The sequence below is a fragment of the Lacerta agilis genome, chromosome 4, assembly GCF_009819535.1.
Source record: "Lacerta agilis isolate rLacAgi1 chromosome 4, rLacAgi1.pri, whole genome shotgun sequence".
Lineage (NCBI taxonomy): Eukaryota > Metazoa > Chordata > Lepidosauria > Squamata > Lacertidae > Lacerta > Lacerta agilis.
In genome coordinates this window covers 50,296,977-50,316,511 of record NC_046315.1, presented here as the reverse complement: position 1 = coordinate 50,316,511, position 19,535 = coordinate 50,296,977, and the positions used below count along the sequence as shown (strand labels likewise).

The 19,535-nt window shown below is 43.7% G+C and overlaps 1 protein-coding gene across 1 annotated transcript; it reads left to right on the top strand.

Moving 5' to 3' along the window:
• Positions 1-1,991: 1,991 nt before the first annotated feature.
• LOC117045371 lies at positions 1,992-15,312 on the top strand. The gene is made up of 12 exons (XM_033146372.1): positions 1,992-2,105; positions 3,003-3,061; positions 6,695-6,736; positions 6,870-6,990; positions 8,118-8,189; positions 9,666-9,746; positions 10,385-10,445; positions 11,040-11,256; positions 12,198-12,340; positions 13,086-13,248; positions 13,512-13,637; positions 14,457-15,312. Exons 2-12 carry the CDS (start codon positions 3,019-3,021, stop codon positions 15,221-15,223), a joined length of 1,836 nt encoding a protein of 611 aa, XP_033002263.1. The 5' UTR covers positions 1,992-2,105; positions 3,003-3,018; the 3' UTR covers positions 15,224-15,312.
• The last annotated feature ends 4,223 nt before the right edge of the window (positions 15,313-19,535 follow it).

Genomic DNA, 19,535 nt, shown 5'->3' with positions numbered 1-19,535 from the left:
AGGGCAATGCTTTTGTCAGGGTGCATCCACAAATGATATTTAAAATGGTGTTTACACAGTCCAGGGCACTCAGATTATTAGAAAAGTCAGCTACTAAAAAAAAAATGCACACCAGAGAGTCTCCCTCACCATATCTACGGTACTAGCATACCAGCAGAGGGCAAAGCAAGTTAAGGGTCAGGATACAATCATGTGGTAGATATCCCCCCACACACTTGGTTTAGTCTCAGATTAGGAAAGGGATTTGCAGTGGCAGGAGGGAGCATGGAACCAAGTCTAGCAGCATTGATGAAAGAATGCAGGAGTGTGGAAGTTCTCCCTTCTCACATCTTCACAGAAAGAGAGAAAACATTCCTGCACACACTTGGGTTGTCTAAGGAATCTACACATATGTCCAGCTAACTTAAAACTGGACTATGTTTCTAGCTAGGAACAGTTCAGGGGAGAGAGAGACAAACATTTATTTTGCCACTTCAGTCTTTTCCAGGAATTGCATGATGGTGCAACAGGTATGCTGCAGTTGCAGCTTGCTGTGTGTCTGCTTGTCAGGGACATTACAAGGAACCATATCACTGGTCTACTGTGAAGGCATTTACAAAATGTTTGTCTTAAACTAGAGTAAAAGATTACCTGTTAATCATGGGCTGCATTTAGATGTCATGCTAAGCCATTAACTATGATTAAATAAATCCTGTGCACAAGCTGCATGCCGGTGAATAGAGCACTTCTGTTTTCTCCTTCCTTAAATGGGTAGGATCACAAACCACAGAGTAGTTTACATCTAAAGCTGTGCTTGAGATTTATTTATCACAAGCAAATTGTCATTCAGAAGCCAAGAACAAAGCTTAGTGTCAGATCATGGTTTGGAGATAACTAAACCACAAGTGCTGGTTCAGAAGTACTGTAACACAAAGCCAGTAACACCATAGTTGCCCATTCAACTATGAAAGGAACCAGAATGGCCTCGGCCCAGTATACCTGAAGGAGAGTCTCCATCTCCATCATTCTGCCCAGACACTGAAGTCCAGCCCCGAGGGCCTTCTGGTGGTTCCCTCACTGCAAGAAGCAAAGCTACAGGGAGCCAGGCAGAGGGCCTTCTCGGTAGTGGTGCCTGCCCTGTGGAGCGCCCTCCCATCAGATGTCAAAGAGATAAACAACTCCCTGGCATTTAGAAGACATCTGAAGGCAGCCCTGTTTAGGGAAGTTTGTAATGTGTGACATTTTAATGTATTTTTAATCTTTGTTGGAAGCCGCCCAGAGTGGCTGGGGAAACCCAGTCAGATGGGTGGGGTACAAATAATACAGTGGTGCCCCGCTAGACGAAAATAATTCGTTCTACGAATTTTTTCGTATTGCGGTTTTTTCGTCTAGCGAAGCGGCAATGACAGCCGCGCTCCGCTAAACGAAAAAAAAGGGCGAAAATTTTTCGTATTGCGAAGCAGCCCCATAGACTTTTTTGTCTTGCGGGGCAGCTTCCGCTAGACGAATGCCGTTCGTCTAGCGAGTTTTTCGTCTAGCGAGGCATTCGTCTAGCGGGGCACCACTGTAAATTGTTATTGTTATTGTTATTGTTGTTGTTGTTATTTATTTATTTTGTATTCTCACTTGGCTGAGTGAGGAGTAAAGCAGGAGAGCTGAGCATATGAGTGCCAGCACATATGACATCTCATGTATGGGACCATTTGCTTAACCATAGTTAATGACCTAATATTCTTTCTGAATGTGGTTGTATTTACCTGTTGTCCAGTTTCGTTGGTTATTTTTACATGCTGTGTTTCAAGCTGTTCCTGGACCCTATGAAGGGAATAGGCACAAGGTTGACTTCCCATTTGACAAAGGAGTACCTGTTTAAGGAAAATCCCAAACTGTATTGTGTGTACAAGAATACTCCCAGCCTGACAGTAACTTTGCCTCCTGAGAAGTCAGACTAAAGAGGTTACGCTGTATTTTAGTGTTAACCATTCAGGTTGAATACTGTTTTTATCTGAAAACAGTTTCATTTGATTGCAGTTGCAGGAATTACGTCAGCAGTAGGGACCACCCAGTAGGATGTGATTTTAAACTATGATGGCACTTTCCATGGGACCACTGCATCTTCAAACCTGGTGAGTTAAACCTAGAAAGAATTTAGCCTCTTTGGGTCCACATCACTTCATTTGCTTGTTGTTTGAGCTGCCTTCAGGGGTTCCTGCTTCTTCTTTGCCAAATAAATTTTATTCTCAGCTTCTGCCATTTTCCCAATAACAAATCTGCTCAGTTGAATCCAGGAGTAGCCAGCAGGGAGGTGAGCTTTTGTGGGCCTGGCCTCCCAGCAGCAGCAGCAGCAGCAGCAGCAGCAGCAGCAGCATCACTGCTTGGAACTAGGGCAGAGCAGGGCTACGACCGTGGAGGTGCGCAAATGGAAACAATAAGATCCTTCTGGCAGGACTCCTGCACTACCCTGACCTCCACCTGCCTCCACACCATTCTGATATTTGGTTGTGATGCTGCTGCCATTGGGTTAGGTCCACCTTTTAGCCCTCCCAATCACGGCTGAAGGTGAATATTAATAAATGAAAACTGTGTAAGGGTAATTGAAACCCCCCCCCCCAAAAGGAGAGATGGTTGGAGTTTTTGCCCCCTTATCCTTAGAACTGCCGTAAGTTTAGATATGGAAAGCAAACCATTGAACTTGCTGACACTGCAACCATGGTAGCACCACACATTCATTCTGCAGATATTGTATGAACTCTGTCAGGGGACTGTACTTGTTATTTGCTAATACTGTAAACAGAGAAAAGAGGATCCTTTAGTTTACTCTCAGAATTCATTAAAAAAGCTGTTTTCCATTGTAAGCAGAAAAGAACTCTGTCTCGTACAGAGCAGTAAGCTTGTTTTACTGCCTGCCTGAATGCCTGTTTTTATACTTTGAAGATCCTCTTTGTATTCTAAGCTTTGTACTCCCCCTCATTGATCTTAAAAATGCATCTGCATCCTGTTTTTTGTGCTCTTCCTGCTTTTAGGATGCTGTTTTAAACTATGATGGCATTTTTCATGGGACCACTACATTTCTACAAATTTGGTGAGTTCAGTCCAGAAATAATTTAATAGTTTGGGCTCCCAGCCCTCTTTTCTTGTCTCAGCTACAGGTTCTTTTTCTTTGCCAAATAAATTTGATTATTAACTTCTGCTAATCGCTGTGGTCTAAACCACTGAGCCTAGGGCTTGCTGATCAGGTCAGCGGTTGGAATCCCCGCAACAGGGTGAGCTCCCATTGCTTGGTCCCTGCTCCTGCCAACCTAGCAGTTCAAAAGCACATCAGAGTACAAGCAGCGCACAGGAAGGTAGACGGCGTTTCCATGCGCTGCTCTGGTTCGCCAGAAGCGGCTTAGTCATGCTGGCCACATGACCCCGAAGTTGTACGCTGGCTTGCTCGGCCAGTAAAGCAAGATGAGCGCCACAACCCCAGAGTCATCCGTAACTGGACCTAACGGTCAGGGGTGGTGTGGTGTAGCGGTTAAGAGCGGTAGACTCGTAATCTGGGGAACCAGGTTCGCGTCTCCGCTCCTCCACATACAGCTGCTGGGTGACCTTGGGCTAGTCACACTTCTTTGAAGTCTCTCAGCCCCACTCACCTCACAGAGTGTTTGTTGTGGGGGAGGAAGGGAAAGGAGAATGTTAGCTGCTTTGAGACTCCTTCGGGTAGTGAAAAGTGGGATATCAAATCCAAACTCTTCTTCCTCTTCTTCTTCTTCTTCTTCTTCTTCTTCTTCTTCTTCTGTTAATCATAGATGGCTCAGTTTGGAGTGAAGACAACTTTTGCCAATAAGTGAAAGTACATTGAGACTGCCTGAGTCTCTTGACATAAGGGGAAAATGTACTTTTGTTCAGTCACTAAAAGAGATGGAATCACAAAGCCAAAACTAAGCATTTAAAAATTCCATTTACATCAATGGGATACACCTAAGGAACATAGCTGTCAACCTTTTCATTTTTTTGCGGGAAATTCCCTTATTATAGCATTGGGAAACAGCAGGGAGGGTTGACAGCTATGCTAAGGAATGTGCAGCCTCATCCTGTGCATGTTTACTCAGAAGCAAGTTTCACTAAATTTGTGGTTCTTGCTTAAAACCACAAGGAAACACTTGTAAGAGCACAGTTATGTCAGGAGTCCTGCAACAATGGCATTCCTGATTTTGAAAGGCCCTTTAGCCATTCTTTGTCAGTTTTTGGACTTTCTCTTGTTAAAATAAGAGAGACTAAGTAATTTTATTGCAGTATGAGCTATGTTAGGTCAAAGCATTCTCCATCTGACAAATCAGAGCCAATGGCCTTCCTCTCCAGTTTCAATTAATTATGTTGCAATCTTACAGATGAGTGGCATAATAATGTGGCTGCACCTCTTTTTTTGGAGGTGTATTTTGTGATTTTAATGCAACTACTTTCACTAGCCCAGCTAGTTTCCCTGCTCATTTTTGTATGTAGTTGTAGCATAAACTTAAATAGCGCCTTCAGCTGTATACACAGTTCTCCTCTTTAAGCAAATGCAGCACGGCTTTGTGGGATGGTGGCCTCAGCCCCTGAGGTGACACAGCACTTATTGCCCTTTGATTCTGCGGACTGGCAGAATGAACGCTGCTGTTAAAGGTGTACTTCAGATTGAGATCCACTGCAGTACTGATAGTATAAAGGTAAAAAGTCCCGTCAGAATAGGTCTGCAGTCCTGCTTCTGGTTCACATAGTCCTCTTAGCCAATGCTGTTTAAATCAATTTATGATGTTTCTTTTTACAAAAAGAATGAGCAAAAGGAAGGGCATGTTCATATCAGACTTTAACACGTTTTGCACCAGATCTTTGTTGTTTTTTTTTGGTGATTTGTGTGTCATTTCCAAAAAATACTGCTTGGAGGCAGAGCTGTCAACCTTCCTTTTTTTGCAATGGGAAATGGCCATAGCTGTCAACTTTCCCTTTTTTTGCAATGGGAAATGGCGCTGGAATAATTGAATTTCCCGCAAAAAAGGGGGAAGTTGACAGCTATGCCTGGAGGATCAGTACAGTGGTACCTCTGGTTATGTACTTAATTAGTTCCGGAGGTCCGTTCTTAACCTGAAACTGTTCTTAACCTGAAGCACCACTTTAGCTAATGGGACCTCCCACTGCTACTGCGCCGCCAGAGCACGATTTCTGTTCTTATCCTGAAGCAAAGTTCTTAACCTGAAGTGTTATTTCTGGGTTAGCGGAGTATGTAACCTGAAGCGTATGTAACCCGAGGTACCACTGTATATTGTTTAATACATATCAACAAATGGAGAACTGGTATGAAAATATCCTACAAATTAAATGTGATATGTGCCATCCTACAGATAATAAACAGGAAACTTTGTATATAGTAAGAAATGGAGGTCATTTCACTGAAGCACTACCCATATTTATTTACATCCTGTCAGACTGAAATTCCTCTTCTCCACACTGTTTGAGTCTCATCCATTGTATCCCCTTTCAGCAACTTTCTCGAAAGCAGCACATCTACCCTGTTTTAAAGCATTGATGACAGACAGAGATAATTTTTCAAAATCAAGGGTTGTAGGTCCATATGCCTAAATAGAAACAGTAAAATGGGTAGGGCGAAACAGCTTTTGGCGAAGGACCCTAACAACCATTGGGCAGCGTGAAGCTAAACAGAAAGTAGCAGAAAGGCCAATATTTAGCAAGTCTTCTGTTACAAGTGTGATGTTGGGGAAGGAGAAAGGCCACCACCTTTTAAGGATTCTGACTTAACACTGGCAACTCACAGATACAGTAAGTATTAAGAAGAGTTTGTACTTGATATCCCGCCTTTCACTCCCCTTAAGGAGTCTCAAAGCGGCTAACAATCTCCTCCCCCACAACAAACACTCTGTGTTGTGAGTGGGGCTGAGAGACTTCAGAGAAGTGTGACTAGCCCAAGGTCACCCAGCAGCTGCATGTGGAGGAGCGGAGAATCGAACCTGGTTCGCCCGATTATGAGTCCACCGCTCTTAACCACTACACCACACTGGGTGTATACTTTTCACCCTATCTCAGCAGATGCTGCGCATGTTCTCACCCCAACCAGCTATGGGGGTCCCCATGCGGAAGCTATATTACTTCTTTGTGGGTGGGATCTGTCCGTTCTGATTGCAACAACAACCACCTCCCCATGGTCCACACAAACAGAAATTTGAACCTGCAGAATAAATTATGCTAATTTATATTGTACTTACTTTGCATGATTTATATCAATAGTTGCATATAACAAATAACAATATTTATTTATTTATTTATTTATACACACACTGCCCATCTGGCTGGGTTTCCCCAGCCACTCATATATAGAAACTTGAAATACTTTGGACACAATTGGAGATGTAAAAACTGGGAAGGAAAAGGATTGAAATGTGGGGTTGGAAAGAGATGGAGTATAGATTGCTTAGAACTAGGAGCCATAGAGGAGAAGCGGGGGAATAGAGGTGACTAGCCCTGCTCAAGGTCCCCCTGACTTAACACACATTTTCAAACTTCTCCAAAAGTCTGCTTCCACCCCCACCCCCATTTGGAATGATAGCAACAAATCTTGTCTTTTGAGTGCTTTCCCCGGGAAGTACATTCCACTTGGCATACAAACAGTGTTATGTATGTTTTCTACATTGAACGGATTATTATCCCCCCCTCATGTATATCTTGTTTTAATTTATAGTGTACATCGGTGCTCTGATTTCTGCTCTGTGCAATTTAATTGGTAAGTATTTGAAAAGAACTTAACATCTGCTGCCAGGTTCACATTGTATTTTGTTGGGAATGAGCAGCAAGATACACAGCTATTTCATCATGTATGATTGGTAAACTTTGTATGTTCTATTTTGCCCCACAAGAAACATCTGCTGAACCCAAGTTGAAAATGAACGCACAGGATTTTGAGTACATTTTAACATGGGAAGCTGGAAATAATACAGGGACAGCCACATGCTACAATGTGATGTATACAGCAAGAAGGTACCTATGCTTTTCCTAAAATATATTCCCACATTTTGTAAATTATTATGAATGACTGATATATGGTACAAGATCATTATTGGTTTGGGTGTATCTAGTTAAGGCCCTGTCATATGAAGAACAGAAACCAAGAGTTCTCTGGCAGATTAAATACTAACACATTTGATATGGCATGTGATTTTGCAGACTGCGTTCCACTTTATCAGAGGCATGAATTATTATCCTCAGGAGATATATATACACATGGCTGTAGAGGGGGAAAACTGCACATGTTGGGTCACATGATCATTAAGTGCAATCCCTGCTAAGTCAAGCCAAGCTTCGATGGATGCAAATTAACAGCAGTAATGGGGGGGGGGGCGCTAACAAGAATAAGAGTGCAATCCCTGGCAGTGGGGCTTGGCAGAGTGACAAAGCCGCACCACATCCAGAATCCCATTGATTTTACCAGCCAGGGTGGAATGTGGGGTCAGGGGCAGGAAAATTGTGTTTTGTTGCTGTGACAACTCCAGTCTGGAACAGCAGGTAGGGCTGGATTGGGCCTGTTTCCACATCTGATTGGTAGCTGGAGCGACATTTGATGCCTCTGGTAGAGTGGGTTCTCAGTCATGAAAATTTATCCCATAGTAATTTACTTAGTTTCCAATAGACCTGCAGTGCTGTCCTTTCTATGTCTTCTCAGAAGTCAGTCTCATTGAAATGAGAGTCCCAGGCAAGTGGGTATCTGACTGCAGTCTTAAAGACAGCAGTCATGAAATGGTCAGCATGGAAAAAATAGAAAAGACCCAGAACCAGCAGTTCACATGAGGCTGCATTAACTGTTATTTAGGTATCAAGCTGTGCTGAGGCCTCATAGGAGAACAACCATTTCAGGTTTGTGTTTCCTGTTGATGCAGCTATAATAACCAGCTGTTACTCAAGTCTGCCTCATAGTTCTCAGGAAGGTAAGAGAGATGAGACCTGGACTTGGGTGAGGTGACAGCATTTAGCTAGTAGGAAGGAAGTAACTGATTTGCACATAAACTAACATAAGGGAAGAGTCACAGGTTGATCTTCCTACAGAGTTCCTCATAGGAGAGAGATAACAATAAATTAATCCTCCAATATTCTTCTTTCCCCTTTGAAAGTTCACTTTGTCCTTGGCTATCAAAATCGGCGGGAAGAAACCAGGTGCATGATTCTTCTTTCATTAAGGCCAAGTAAGTAAGGCATCTTTTAGTAGTCAGTACTCATACTAACTACTCATACGCCCAGGGGTCCCTGTGGGATAAACCACAGAGCCTAGGGCTTGCTGATCAGAAGGTCGGTGGTTCGAATCCCTGCGATGGTGTGAGCTCCCATTGCTCGGTCCCAGCTCCTGCCCACCTAGCAGTTCGAAAGCACATCAGAGTGCAAGTAGATAAATAGGTACCGCTCCGGTGGAAAGGTAAACGGTGTTTCCGTGCGCTGCTCTGGTTTGCCAGAAGCGGCTTTGTCATGCTGGCCACATAACCTGGAAGCTGTACGTCGGCTCCCTCGGCCGGTAACACAAGATGAGCGCCGCAACCCCAGAGTCGGACATGACTGGACCTAATGGTCAGGGGTCCCTTTACCTTTACCTTTACTCATACATACCGTATATCGCGGCGTATAAGACGACTTTTTAAGCCCGAAAAATCTTCTCTGAAGTCGGGGGTCGTCTTGTACGCCGGCAACATCATGACCCGGAGTTCCGCCCCGCCACTGGCTGCATGGAGCCTCTCCCCGGCGCTCCAGCCGCAACCGCTGCCTCAGCCGCCATGGAGCCCGGGCTGGGCGTGGGCGGCAAGCGCGGCGGGGAGGTTCTCCCCACTGCCCCAGGCGTCGCTGCCGACGCCTCAGCAGCCGTGGAGGCCGTCCTGCGCTTCAGCAGGAAGCGCGGAGGCCTCCTTTGCAGCGACGGGGAGCTTCTCGTCGCTGCCCCAGGCGTCGCTGCCGACGCCTCAGCAGCCGTGGAGGCCGTCCTGCGCTTCAGCAGGAAGCGCGGAGGCCTCCTTTGCAGCGACGGGGAGCTTCTCGTCGCTGCCCCAGGCGTCGCTGCCGACGCCTCAGCAGCCGTGGAGGCCGTCCTGCGCTTCAGCAGGAAGCGCGGAGGCCTCCTTTGCGGCGACGGGGAGCTTCTCGTCGCTGCCCCAGGCGTCGCTGCCGACGCCTCAGCAGCCGTGGAGGCCGTCCTGCGCTTCAGCGGGAAGCGCGGAGGCCTCCTTTGCGCCGACGGGGAGCTTCTCGTCGCTGCCGCCGCCTCAGCAGCCATGGGGGCCGCTGTGCGCTTAGGCGGCAAGCGCGGAAATCTCCTGTGTGGCGCGGGGGACGCTCTCCCCGCCGCTGCCGCCGCCTCAGCAGCCATGGATCCCGGGCTGGGTGAGTATACCCCAAACTCTGTTTTTTCACATTAAAAGTTGGGGGGTCGTCTTATACGCCGAGTCGCCTTATACGCCGCGATATACGGTATATGTTTGTCCTTGTGACATTTCCCAATCAGGGCAAACTTTGCGGCAAATTCCCAGAGGAAATCTAACATGTTTCTGAATGGAAGTACAAGTAATTGAATTATGGGAGCAACTGGCAGCTGGTCCTGGAAAAGAAATTATGATTGGGAGTTGCTCTCCCCTGGGAACTTGCTTCTGACAGACACCCTCTTTTCTCCTTCTTGCCAGGTCCCAGCAAAATGAGGCTCCAGTATCTGGGGAGCTGGCCGTTTGTCCAGCTGGTGCAAGGACCAAAACAGGGAAAGACCGGTAAGTATTCAAAGGCAAGCAGATTTTGAGATCCCAGGCAACATGTAGGAACTAGGCACAGTCCTCACACAAGATGAGATGCAGGACACAGACTCTGAGGCTAGGAGAGGGGCAGGAAACCTTAGGCCCTCCACATCTTGCTCAACTCAAACACCCATCATTCTGTACCATCAGCCGTGTGGGCTTGGGCTGATGGGAGTTGACATTCCACAGCATGTGGAGGGCCCCAGGTTATTCAGTCCTTGGCTATGCCTTGATGTGGCCTGGTACACAAGGGTTGTCTTTGGGTTCAGCTGACAATACTCAGGAAGTACTGAAGCCTAGAGGACAAACTTGAACCACAGTGTTCAGTCTTGGCTGGAGCCAAAGTCCCAGTGGTGCAGCACGAGAAAAAGACACACCTTTATCTGCCTTAGAGTTTTACATTGCCGTATCCCAGGCATGTCCAAAGTCTGTTTTGAGGGCCTAATCCGGCCCACCAGTTGTTTTAATCCGGCCCCTGTGGCAGTTTATTTCCTGGGGGGGGGGAATCCTTAAAAAAGGTCAACAACTTTGGTCGGCCCTCACAGCCCTTCACTTCATCAAATCTGGCCGTCTTTGAAAAAAGTTTGGACACCACTGCCCCGTCCCCTGTAAAGTAGAGATGGTCTTGGGATGTCTGTGGCAAGGAAACGAGGGATGGAAATGAGAAAGGCAACCGTTAGTAGGAACTGAGCAAGAAAGAACAGAGGGAAGGAGCCACTTGGTTCTAGAGATAGACATGACATTTGTATTGGCTGGGGATGTGCACCCATAAACTGGATAAATATCTGCACGCTAAGAGAGGAGTTGCCCTCTTCCGCACTGCATTCCCACAGACCTGAAAGCCATCTCTCTCACTATCCCCATCCACAAATACAGCCCTCTGCCCTTTTCTCATCACTGGAGGTGGCAATAGAGGAGTCCAAAGGAAGCATTTCCTCCTCAGTCATGCTTCCATTGGCTCCTCACACTGTCACATGGACTAAAAAAGTAATGAAACATGGTAGATTATGGTAGCTATACTTGCTAAAAAAAAAGCCTAGTTATTCTCAACAGCAAAAAGGGGGTGAATCTCAGAAACAGACTACACATGAAAAATAAGCATATATTTGAAAAGCCACCAAATACACATTTGCACTGACACCCTTCTCACAGAATTGGACACTTCTTATCAAATTAGGGGATGAGGGTGAGTAAATACAAGCTTGATTGGCACTCCAGCCTTCTGGACAACTTTCATCTGATGCTTTTGAATTTCTGTTTTATATCCAGTTGCGAAGTACTGATTGGCTCCTCCTTGTTTCCATTTACAGTTATCCAAGACCGAATATGAAGATTGTCACGGAGTGTTCCAGTATCATCACACGTTCATTCTGTAACTTGACAAAAGAGTTTACAGATCCCTGCAAGCTATACATAATTGTAGTGGATCAGGTCACAGAAAGTGGAGTACATTCTTCAGCTATCCATTTCAATCCATATATTGACAGTAAGTAATTTGCTCCTTATTTATGTTTGAAGCAAATGCCTTATGCTTCCTATAAATCCTATATCAATCATACAGATTTCACACTGGCCAAGGCAGAAGGTAGAGGCCAGTTGTCAACCCCCACCAGGTCAGCTCCCAGCAGGCTCCAAAGCTGTCAGTGCCCTGCCCCACGGGCAGAGGAAGGGGGCACGGGGAGCGCACTGCCACTGGCACCATGGGGGAGAGGGATATCATCGCGGCTGCGCAACCCCCCCACCGCGGGTGGTGTGCTATGCCTCTGCGGGCAGCGTGCCACGCCCCTGGGACACACGCCAGCCCTGCCTCCACCTGCACGCCGCCCCCGGTGCCGGAGCGTGCAGCTTCGCCACTGCCCTGCCCTGCTCCTACTTGTTATAATTGATGCTGCCGAGGTTTCCACCATGGCAGAGCCCTGGCACCAGCAACCTCATGCAATTCTAGCCCCCCAAACCCCCAAGACTCCTTCTTCAGTGTATTATTTTCAGTTATTTAGATCATCGTTCATTAAGTGCCAAGAGGTTTGGTGGTCCTGACAAGCTTTATCTCCAGCTCTCAATGGGCATCCTCTTGCTTTTCAATGAAATGAATGGCAGACTACACCACACTAAGATCAGAACACAGGACTAGGTGCCATATTCAGAGCAGATTTTCGGGAGCAGAAGTGAGCATCAAACAAGGCTGAAGACACAACAAGTTAAGAGGCTTAAAGGTCGGTTTTGGGAAATTTCTAATCAGTAGAACCCCCGCCGTACCCATTTTGCCTTAAATCTGAAAGAAGCATACCTGGGAGAAGGTTGTATCATTTCGTTTGAGATCTTATGTCCAAGTTAGTTGTGCATTGGATTGTAATTTCATTAATTTCTCTAGGGCAGAGCTTCCCAATCACATTTATTCCTTCTTTTCTTCCTTTCTTTGTTCAACAGCATGCATAAAATCACCCCAGTTTGAGATTTCTGCTTGTCCAAGCTGCGCAAATGTGACAGTGGAACTTTCAGCCTCGTTACTTCAAGTATACCAAGAGCTTGATTATACAGTCACAGTGATAAGAGACAATGTCAAGGAAAAGGTTGGCTGCTTATGATTAAAAGGGAAATGGTAGTCAGTATCAAAATTAATTCACTTCATCTGTAAGAAAGCTGCTATTTCTGTTTCTAGTTCAGTTATATATCCAAACTTCATAGTACTGCTTCCTGATCCATAGCCCTGTCTATCCTCCAATGCATGTGTAGAGTTCTGTCTGGGTGGGTTTCACCCATTCACTTCAATGGAGTGGACAGCTCCCCATGTTTTCCCCTTTAAGTGGCTGTTGACATTCAGATAGACAAAAAGGGCTGTATATATTTTGGAGTGCCAGCAGGAATTGCTGGATTGAGATGTTTATGAATAATAGGGTAGACCACTTCCCATGCCAGTACTTTAGGATTGGGCACAGCAGCAGCTAAACCAGCAGAGTCCAAAGGCCGGAGGCTACGTTGCTATTGCTGTGCCTTTGCACGGTTGCTGCTGCAAGAAGAACTGGCAAGGCAACTATCTAGCAGATGAACAGAAATGATAATGTTACTTATATATAGCTTTTTGTATTTCCAAAGCGCTTTAGGAAACATTTTCATAGGTATCCTTACAGTAGCCCATGACACAGGCTAGTGTAATTATCCCCCCATATTGCAGATGCTGGGCTTTGACTGCAAAAGAGTGTGCAAGGTTGTGTATTGTGAGACTTTCCACATAACAGTCAACTGGGTTTCATCAGCCCTCATATTTGCATTTATATGACATACTAAATTGTCAATCTTTTTCTTCTTCTTTTCTAGCGTGTTGTCAATACAACCAGACAAGAGAGTTTCCATACTGTCATTGGAGATTTGAGTTTCAATACAAATTATTGTATTGCTGTTGATGTGAAAACAAGTCTAAATAATCAGTGCACTCCGTCTGTCCCAAAATGCATTATCCTCGGCTCCAATCATATATCAGGTATAATGAATTAAGGGGTAGGGAGGGGTTGCAGAGAATTAATTTAAAATTATTATTTTCTTAATGTAAAAAAACTAATATTGGATTATTGCTCTTAGTATTTCAAGTAATGGTTTTAAAAGAAATTATTGTGAATTTTGGTGTCTAAAAATATATATTATGAATTCTGGTAATCTAGTGCTCTGTATGCCCAATAAAACCAGAGTGTTTCACAATAGCCCCCATATTCACTGTTCTTTAATCACATTCTTTTTATCTTATAGGTCATATTATATTACCAGCATTGTTTGGCATATTATTGCCGTTGGCAGTAGTACTCACTCTATTTGTCCTATATAAAATCGGTGTTATTTGCTTAAGATGGAGGAAATGGCCTAGAGTCTTGGTATGTAGCCTTGGACAGATTCTTTTTTATAGATAAATAGCTTAATAAGCTCTACTGTATGTATGTATGTATGTATGTATAATTTTATTTATTTTCTATCTTTTCATGAAACATTCATTGATCAAAAGACCTAAGGGTCAGTCTCAGGGTCAATGCCAGTTATATAGGGTCAGGTGATATGAAAGTTTGCCCTCTCTGCCTGGAGAGCTGACCAGTTTCTCTAGCCTATTAACACTTGATCCTCACTGTGAGAAGTGAGGTTACAGGGAAGCAGGCAGAGGGCCTTCTCGGTAGCGGTGCACGCCCTGTGGAACGCCCTCCCATCAGATGTCAAGAAAATAAACAACTATCTGACTTTTAGAAGACGTCTGAAGGCAGCCCTGTTTAGGGATGTTTTTAATATTTGATGTTTTATTGTGTTTTAATATTCTGTTGGGAGCCACCCAGAGTGGCTGGGGAAACCCAGTCAGATGGGTGGGGTATAAATATATTATTATTATTATTATTATTATTATTATTATTATTATTATTATTGATAGTACTTGTAATCAACAGCACCACAACATTTACATTTAGCCTTGTTTCCCAGGTATCTGGCCTCAAGACCATAAAAAGCTGGAATAAATAAATGAAGAAGGAACCAGACTGTTCAGGGTTTTTTCAACAAAACCCCCTTTATTGAAAATGGAAGCAAATCCCAATGAAAGCCAAAAGATTCTCACATCTGTGGAGGGTTTCAGGATTAGGGCCAAACTATTGACATCCAATTAATATTTTTAATAATAATTTTCAGCTATGTATCCCACCCCCATCTTTTTTGAAGGCATCTATTTTTTTTCTATCTTTAAATTTCAAATTTGTTTTTCTTTTCAGAGCATCACACCAAACTTAGACTATTACCTTTTTAAATCAGAACCGGAAGAAGTGCACACCGTCCAGGTCACCCAACAAAGTAAAAAAAAAGTATGTGGATACAATTCCGATGAAGAGGACAGTGAAAGCGTGGCTGGCAATGATGATTTTTATGCTGCACGTGTTTTTTTGGGCCAGACTTCAAAGTCCTGCTCGCAGGAGGACAATGCAGAGCCACCGTCCCTGGACTGCTCATCCACCACAAGTAAAATAGCTGACCCCCAGGTTGATGAAACAGAAAACCTTCTGCTCATAGGCTGCTCTTCTGCTACAAGTGAAATGCCTAAACCTGCAGATGCTGAAGCAGAAAACCTTCAGAATGATATTAGCCCAACAATTCAAATATTTCATCCCTCTCCTGAAGTGGACTCCACTAATGAGCCAGACCTGGAGTGCAGCAGCTGTTCCAACGTAAACTTAAATACTGTGGTGCTAGGAATATCTGGCAAAAATAGGCAACTTTCTGCAACATTAAGCCCTTTCGAAGAGGATGCAGCGGACTCGAAAGAGTTGTGTGTTTCTGACCCATTTGAACCGAAACATTTCACTGATGTGCTAGAAATGCAGAACTCTGACATTCATAACCTCTCATGTTCCTGGCAAAATTCTGATGGGTCTGGAGAAAGTGAGTCATCGGATTCAGAAACGGACTGTGTTGGTGAATACATGAGCAGATGAATCAAAGATGAATAAATGAATGCTCAAGTTACCATTTTTCAGCTTCCAGTAAGACAATGTATTCGCATGTCATGGGTGGATCTGCTGTCTAATGCTATCAATGTTATACAAGTACATTTGAAAATGCAGCCTTGTTGTGAATTCCCGTAGCATTAATATGGGTTTTTGGCAAGCCATGGACTAGTCATCTTCCAAAATAACAAACCTTGCCTGTCTTGAGGATGGATTTCTCTTGTTACAGTGATCAACCATTGTGCTTGATCATCAAGTGTTCTTGGTCATGATACAACACTTTAGTCCAGAATGGTTCTCCTTTTTTCCTGCTAGTGACCTCTTTGACCCCCAAGGTTCATAGCCCTTTATCTGTACCTCAGTTTATTTTGTGAACCAGAATGTTTACTGCCATCACATTTAATATCTGTCAACTTACACTTGGACATGCACTTCAGTGGTGTTTTTTTCACTGATCCTATTAGTACCCATGTCTGTTTTTCTTTATGAGGATGAAGTAACACTCACCCTTCCTTATATTATTGGCAAGCTTTAAACCGGTGCTGTGTGATCCTTTGCTTGACAAGGGCTCCAGTGATGTGGTTAGAAAGGAGGCAAAAAGGTATACTATTGTCCTTGAACTCTTCCTGCCTGTCGTAGTGAGATAATCTTTTATCATTTTCTCATTCTAGAGAATCTGATTGTAGGAATGGTCTGGAATGGTTGTTGTCATCTTCAGTAATGCCCCTGAGTTGCAAAAAGCTTAAAACCATTTAATGTGAAAACATTTCCCTCAACATTCCTGTAATCAAGACTACGGCCTTCTTCGTACTGTGCAAGATCATCATGTTGAACACAGAAATAACGGATGGTGGATGATGACTGTACTGGGCCCTGCTATAACCTTGTTGGGTCTAAAAAGCATGTTGCAGCTACTCTGTGCAGGGGGTGAGGGATTTTGAGCAGAGATGTGTTTAATCACCATTTATCCACTCCAAATTGTCCCTGAAGTGAGCAGGAGCCACTGGCCTTATTTCTGGTCAGGCAACTTCTGTATAGCTTAGCGGTAGGCTCACAAATGCGAGCCTTTAGTGTGATCAACCCAGTCCTACTCTGCCAAGAGAGATTCAGTGAGCACCTTCCGTGCTAACTTTTAAATGCCTTTTGAAAATGTTCCACCAGGCCTATGCAGGCAATTGAAGAGTATATCCCCCACAATGGTGTACCGATGGTTGTTTTTAATTATTTGTTGCCTTAACTTGGTTTTAACATTTTTTTTGTTTTACTGTATGGTTTTTTTATATTGTTGTAAACTGCTGTGATTTTTTTTAAATGATACAATGGTATATAAATCATTTTTATAAATAAATAAAATAAATAAGGCAAGATGGCATGGAGTGAATAGCCATTCCATACACAGTCAGAGCAAAACAAATTTAACTTTTGCTCAAGGGATTTGTATTGCAGCTGTCTAAACAGTTACTGTAAAGATGTTCCATGCAGAGGCAGAGAAAAGGCTTACAGTATTTTAAAACAGCTTGAACATTAGCCATTACAGGAAATGAAAACAACATGTGAAAAAGCATCCAGCTAAACCTAGCCTAAACTACGCCAGCGTTTGGCATCTTCTGTTCCTGGAGTCTGGATGCATAGCAGCCTGTTAGCATTTTTCTTCATTTTAGCATTCTTTGCAAGCTTTATTTGAACACATTATTTTAAATGTATCCTCCCAACATTTTGGGCAGTCAGCAAGGCAGGAGACTTCTGTTTCGGTTTTTCTTTTGTGTAATTTCTTGGGACTCCTACAATAGTGTTTAGGTTTTATTTTCCTCTTAAATGTCAGATTCTTGGACTGAACAATGGACTGTGATTTTCTGAGCCTCCTTATCAGAACAAACTAAACTCTTTGACAACCCCAAACAGGACACAAAATGGTTTAAACAGTTTCATTCCTTCGCAGCAGGAAAGAGGAACACCCTTCCTTGCACTGTTCTGTGTGATTTCTGAGCATTCTGAGAACAGTTGCTTGCTTCATGGGAGCAGACCTGCTGTCCAGCACTTGAAAGAGCAGGTTGAACTTCTTGGCATAACTGGACTAAGGAAAAATAATTCCAGAAGATTTTCTTACCCAGCAGAAGTTCTTGCAGTTACCTCAGTATTATATGTATTTTCTCTGTACCTGTTTTAAATGATTAATAATTTTGTATGTCTTGAAGTATCATAACTGTACTGTACTCACTTTGCACATAAGTTTTACTAAAGTAATCTGAAATTATTTTGTTCACTTCATTTTCCTTGTGGTACATAACCCTTTGTGAGGAAGGCATGGGCTAATTTATTGGGAAAATTGAGTTGCACAACTAATTTTACACAGAGACCTACTGAAATGAATGGGCCTAACTTATGCAATGTTCATTAATTTCAGTAGACCAACTCTGAGTAAAACAGTTTGATATTGCCCTGTGCCTGATATTCAGGTAATAGGTTTTGGTTGCGCAGTACAAGCCTACTCATGAGTTCAATAAGGCTTGCTCTCAGGAGCTGTGTATCTGTAGCCTTTGTTTAGCTACAAATGTAAATGTGCCCTTTAGCAATAGTAGAGAAGCCACATTTCACTTGGACATGGCATTCCAAAGATGGAAGACAAAGCTGCTTGGATTCATTGGCCTGGGTGTAAAAAATCCACTGGTGTGAGTGGAAGGCATTTCTGTCTATAGAATAATAGAATTGTAGCATTGTAGGGAATCCAAGGACCATCTAGTCCAACTCCCTGTAATGCAGGAATCTCAACTAAAGTATCCATGACAGATGGTCATCCAAGCTCTGCTTAAGAACCTCCAATGAAGGAGAGTCCACCATTTTTGGAGGGAGTCCACTCCACTATTGAACAGTTCTTACTGTCAGAATGTTATTCCTAATGTTTAGTATTTCTGTTTTTGTAACTTGAATTCATTGGTTTAGGTCCTGCCCTCTGGAGAGAGGGAAACCAGCCTGTTCCATCTTCCCCCTGATAGCCCTTTAGATATTTGAAGATGGCTATCACATCTCCTCTCAGTCTCTTTTCCAGGAGAAAAGCTAATTTCTGCCAATGCCTTCCCCACCCCACTCTGTAGGGCATAGTCCCATGTGACATCCCATTAGGCTGCCATACGTCCAGATTTTCCCAAACATTACCAGAATTTCAAAGGTGGAATTGACGTCGGGGGGGGGGGAGGGTGTTTCCAAAAGGCAGCGCTTTGTCAATCGAAAAATCGTTCTTTTAGTTCTCATCTTACGCTGCATTTTAGAGTTATTTATTATACTTCCAAGTTTTCCGAATCATATTTAACAAAATAGTAAGCAATAGTTATAATAATACAATGCAGTCAGCACGAGTGAACACCACACTCTTATGACATTCCACATTATATATAGCCTTCATGCTTGCTTGGCTGGACGTGACTTTGCTTCAATAAGATAACATAGACCAAGGTCCGGTTTAGCTGCAGGAATACTCAACCTCATACTGCAGTGTGTGCCAAATCTCCCAGGGTTGCTTTGAAATGGTGGTTCAAGTACTGTAAAATGAAAGCCAGTTGGAAGCCCACATAGAAATACCGGTAAGCAGGCATATGAGAAACAGGCCCATGTCAATTGCAGTCTAATTATCAGGGCTTGCCCTGAAAGGGGGGCTAGAAATATATTAAGTAAAAATAATTAATTGTTAATTGTAGCAAGAGAGTAATCTGGTCACTAGATATACTCTGAATTAAAAGTGCTTATGAGCACTTTTCCATGGTGTTTGGTGAAATAAGCAGTACTGTATAATACTGAAACCAATACAAAAGCAATGCAGATGGGGGAAACTAGATGTGTTCTCTGTTAACAGCTGCATGCAAGTGTTTAACCACAACTACAAGGCACGTGTTTCATGACTAAATATAGGTGGTTTTCATGTAAGGCCTCCAGTCATATTTTATTGTTTAGTGAGAAGAAACACCATGGTGCATCTGCAGCAGCACAACCGGACATCTGCATCTGCCCCAGTTGCAATGAAACCTGTGTCTCCCATATCGGTCTCTACAGCCACAGCAGCAGCTGTAACCTTTTGACAGTTTGACTTCACCTAAAAAGGCACATGCCTCCATTGTCTCCCGAGACAAGACAGATGCCAACCAGTCTCAGATTTCTGATGTGCTGTTTGACTGAAGTCTCCCCAAAAACCAATCCATTAAGGGAGTCAATGAATGTTATCATAAACAGGACAGGTCTCTGAAGTTTACAAGTGCAAATGCCTGGGAGAAAATGAAAGTGTTCAAAAACTGCCTTAAAGGAACCAACA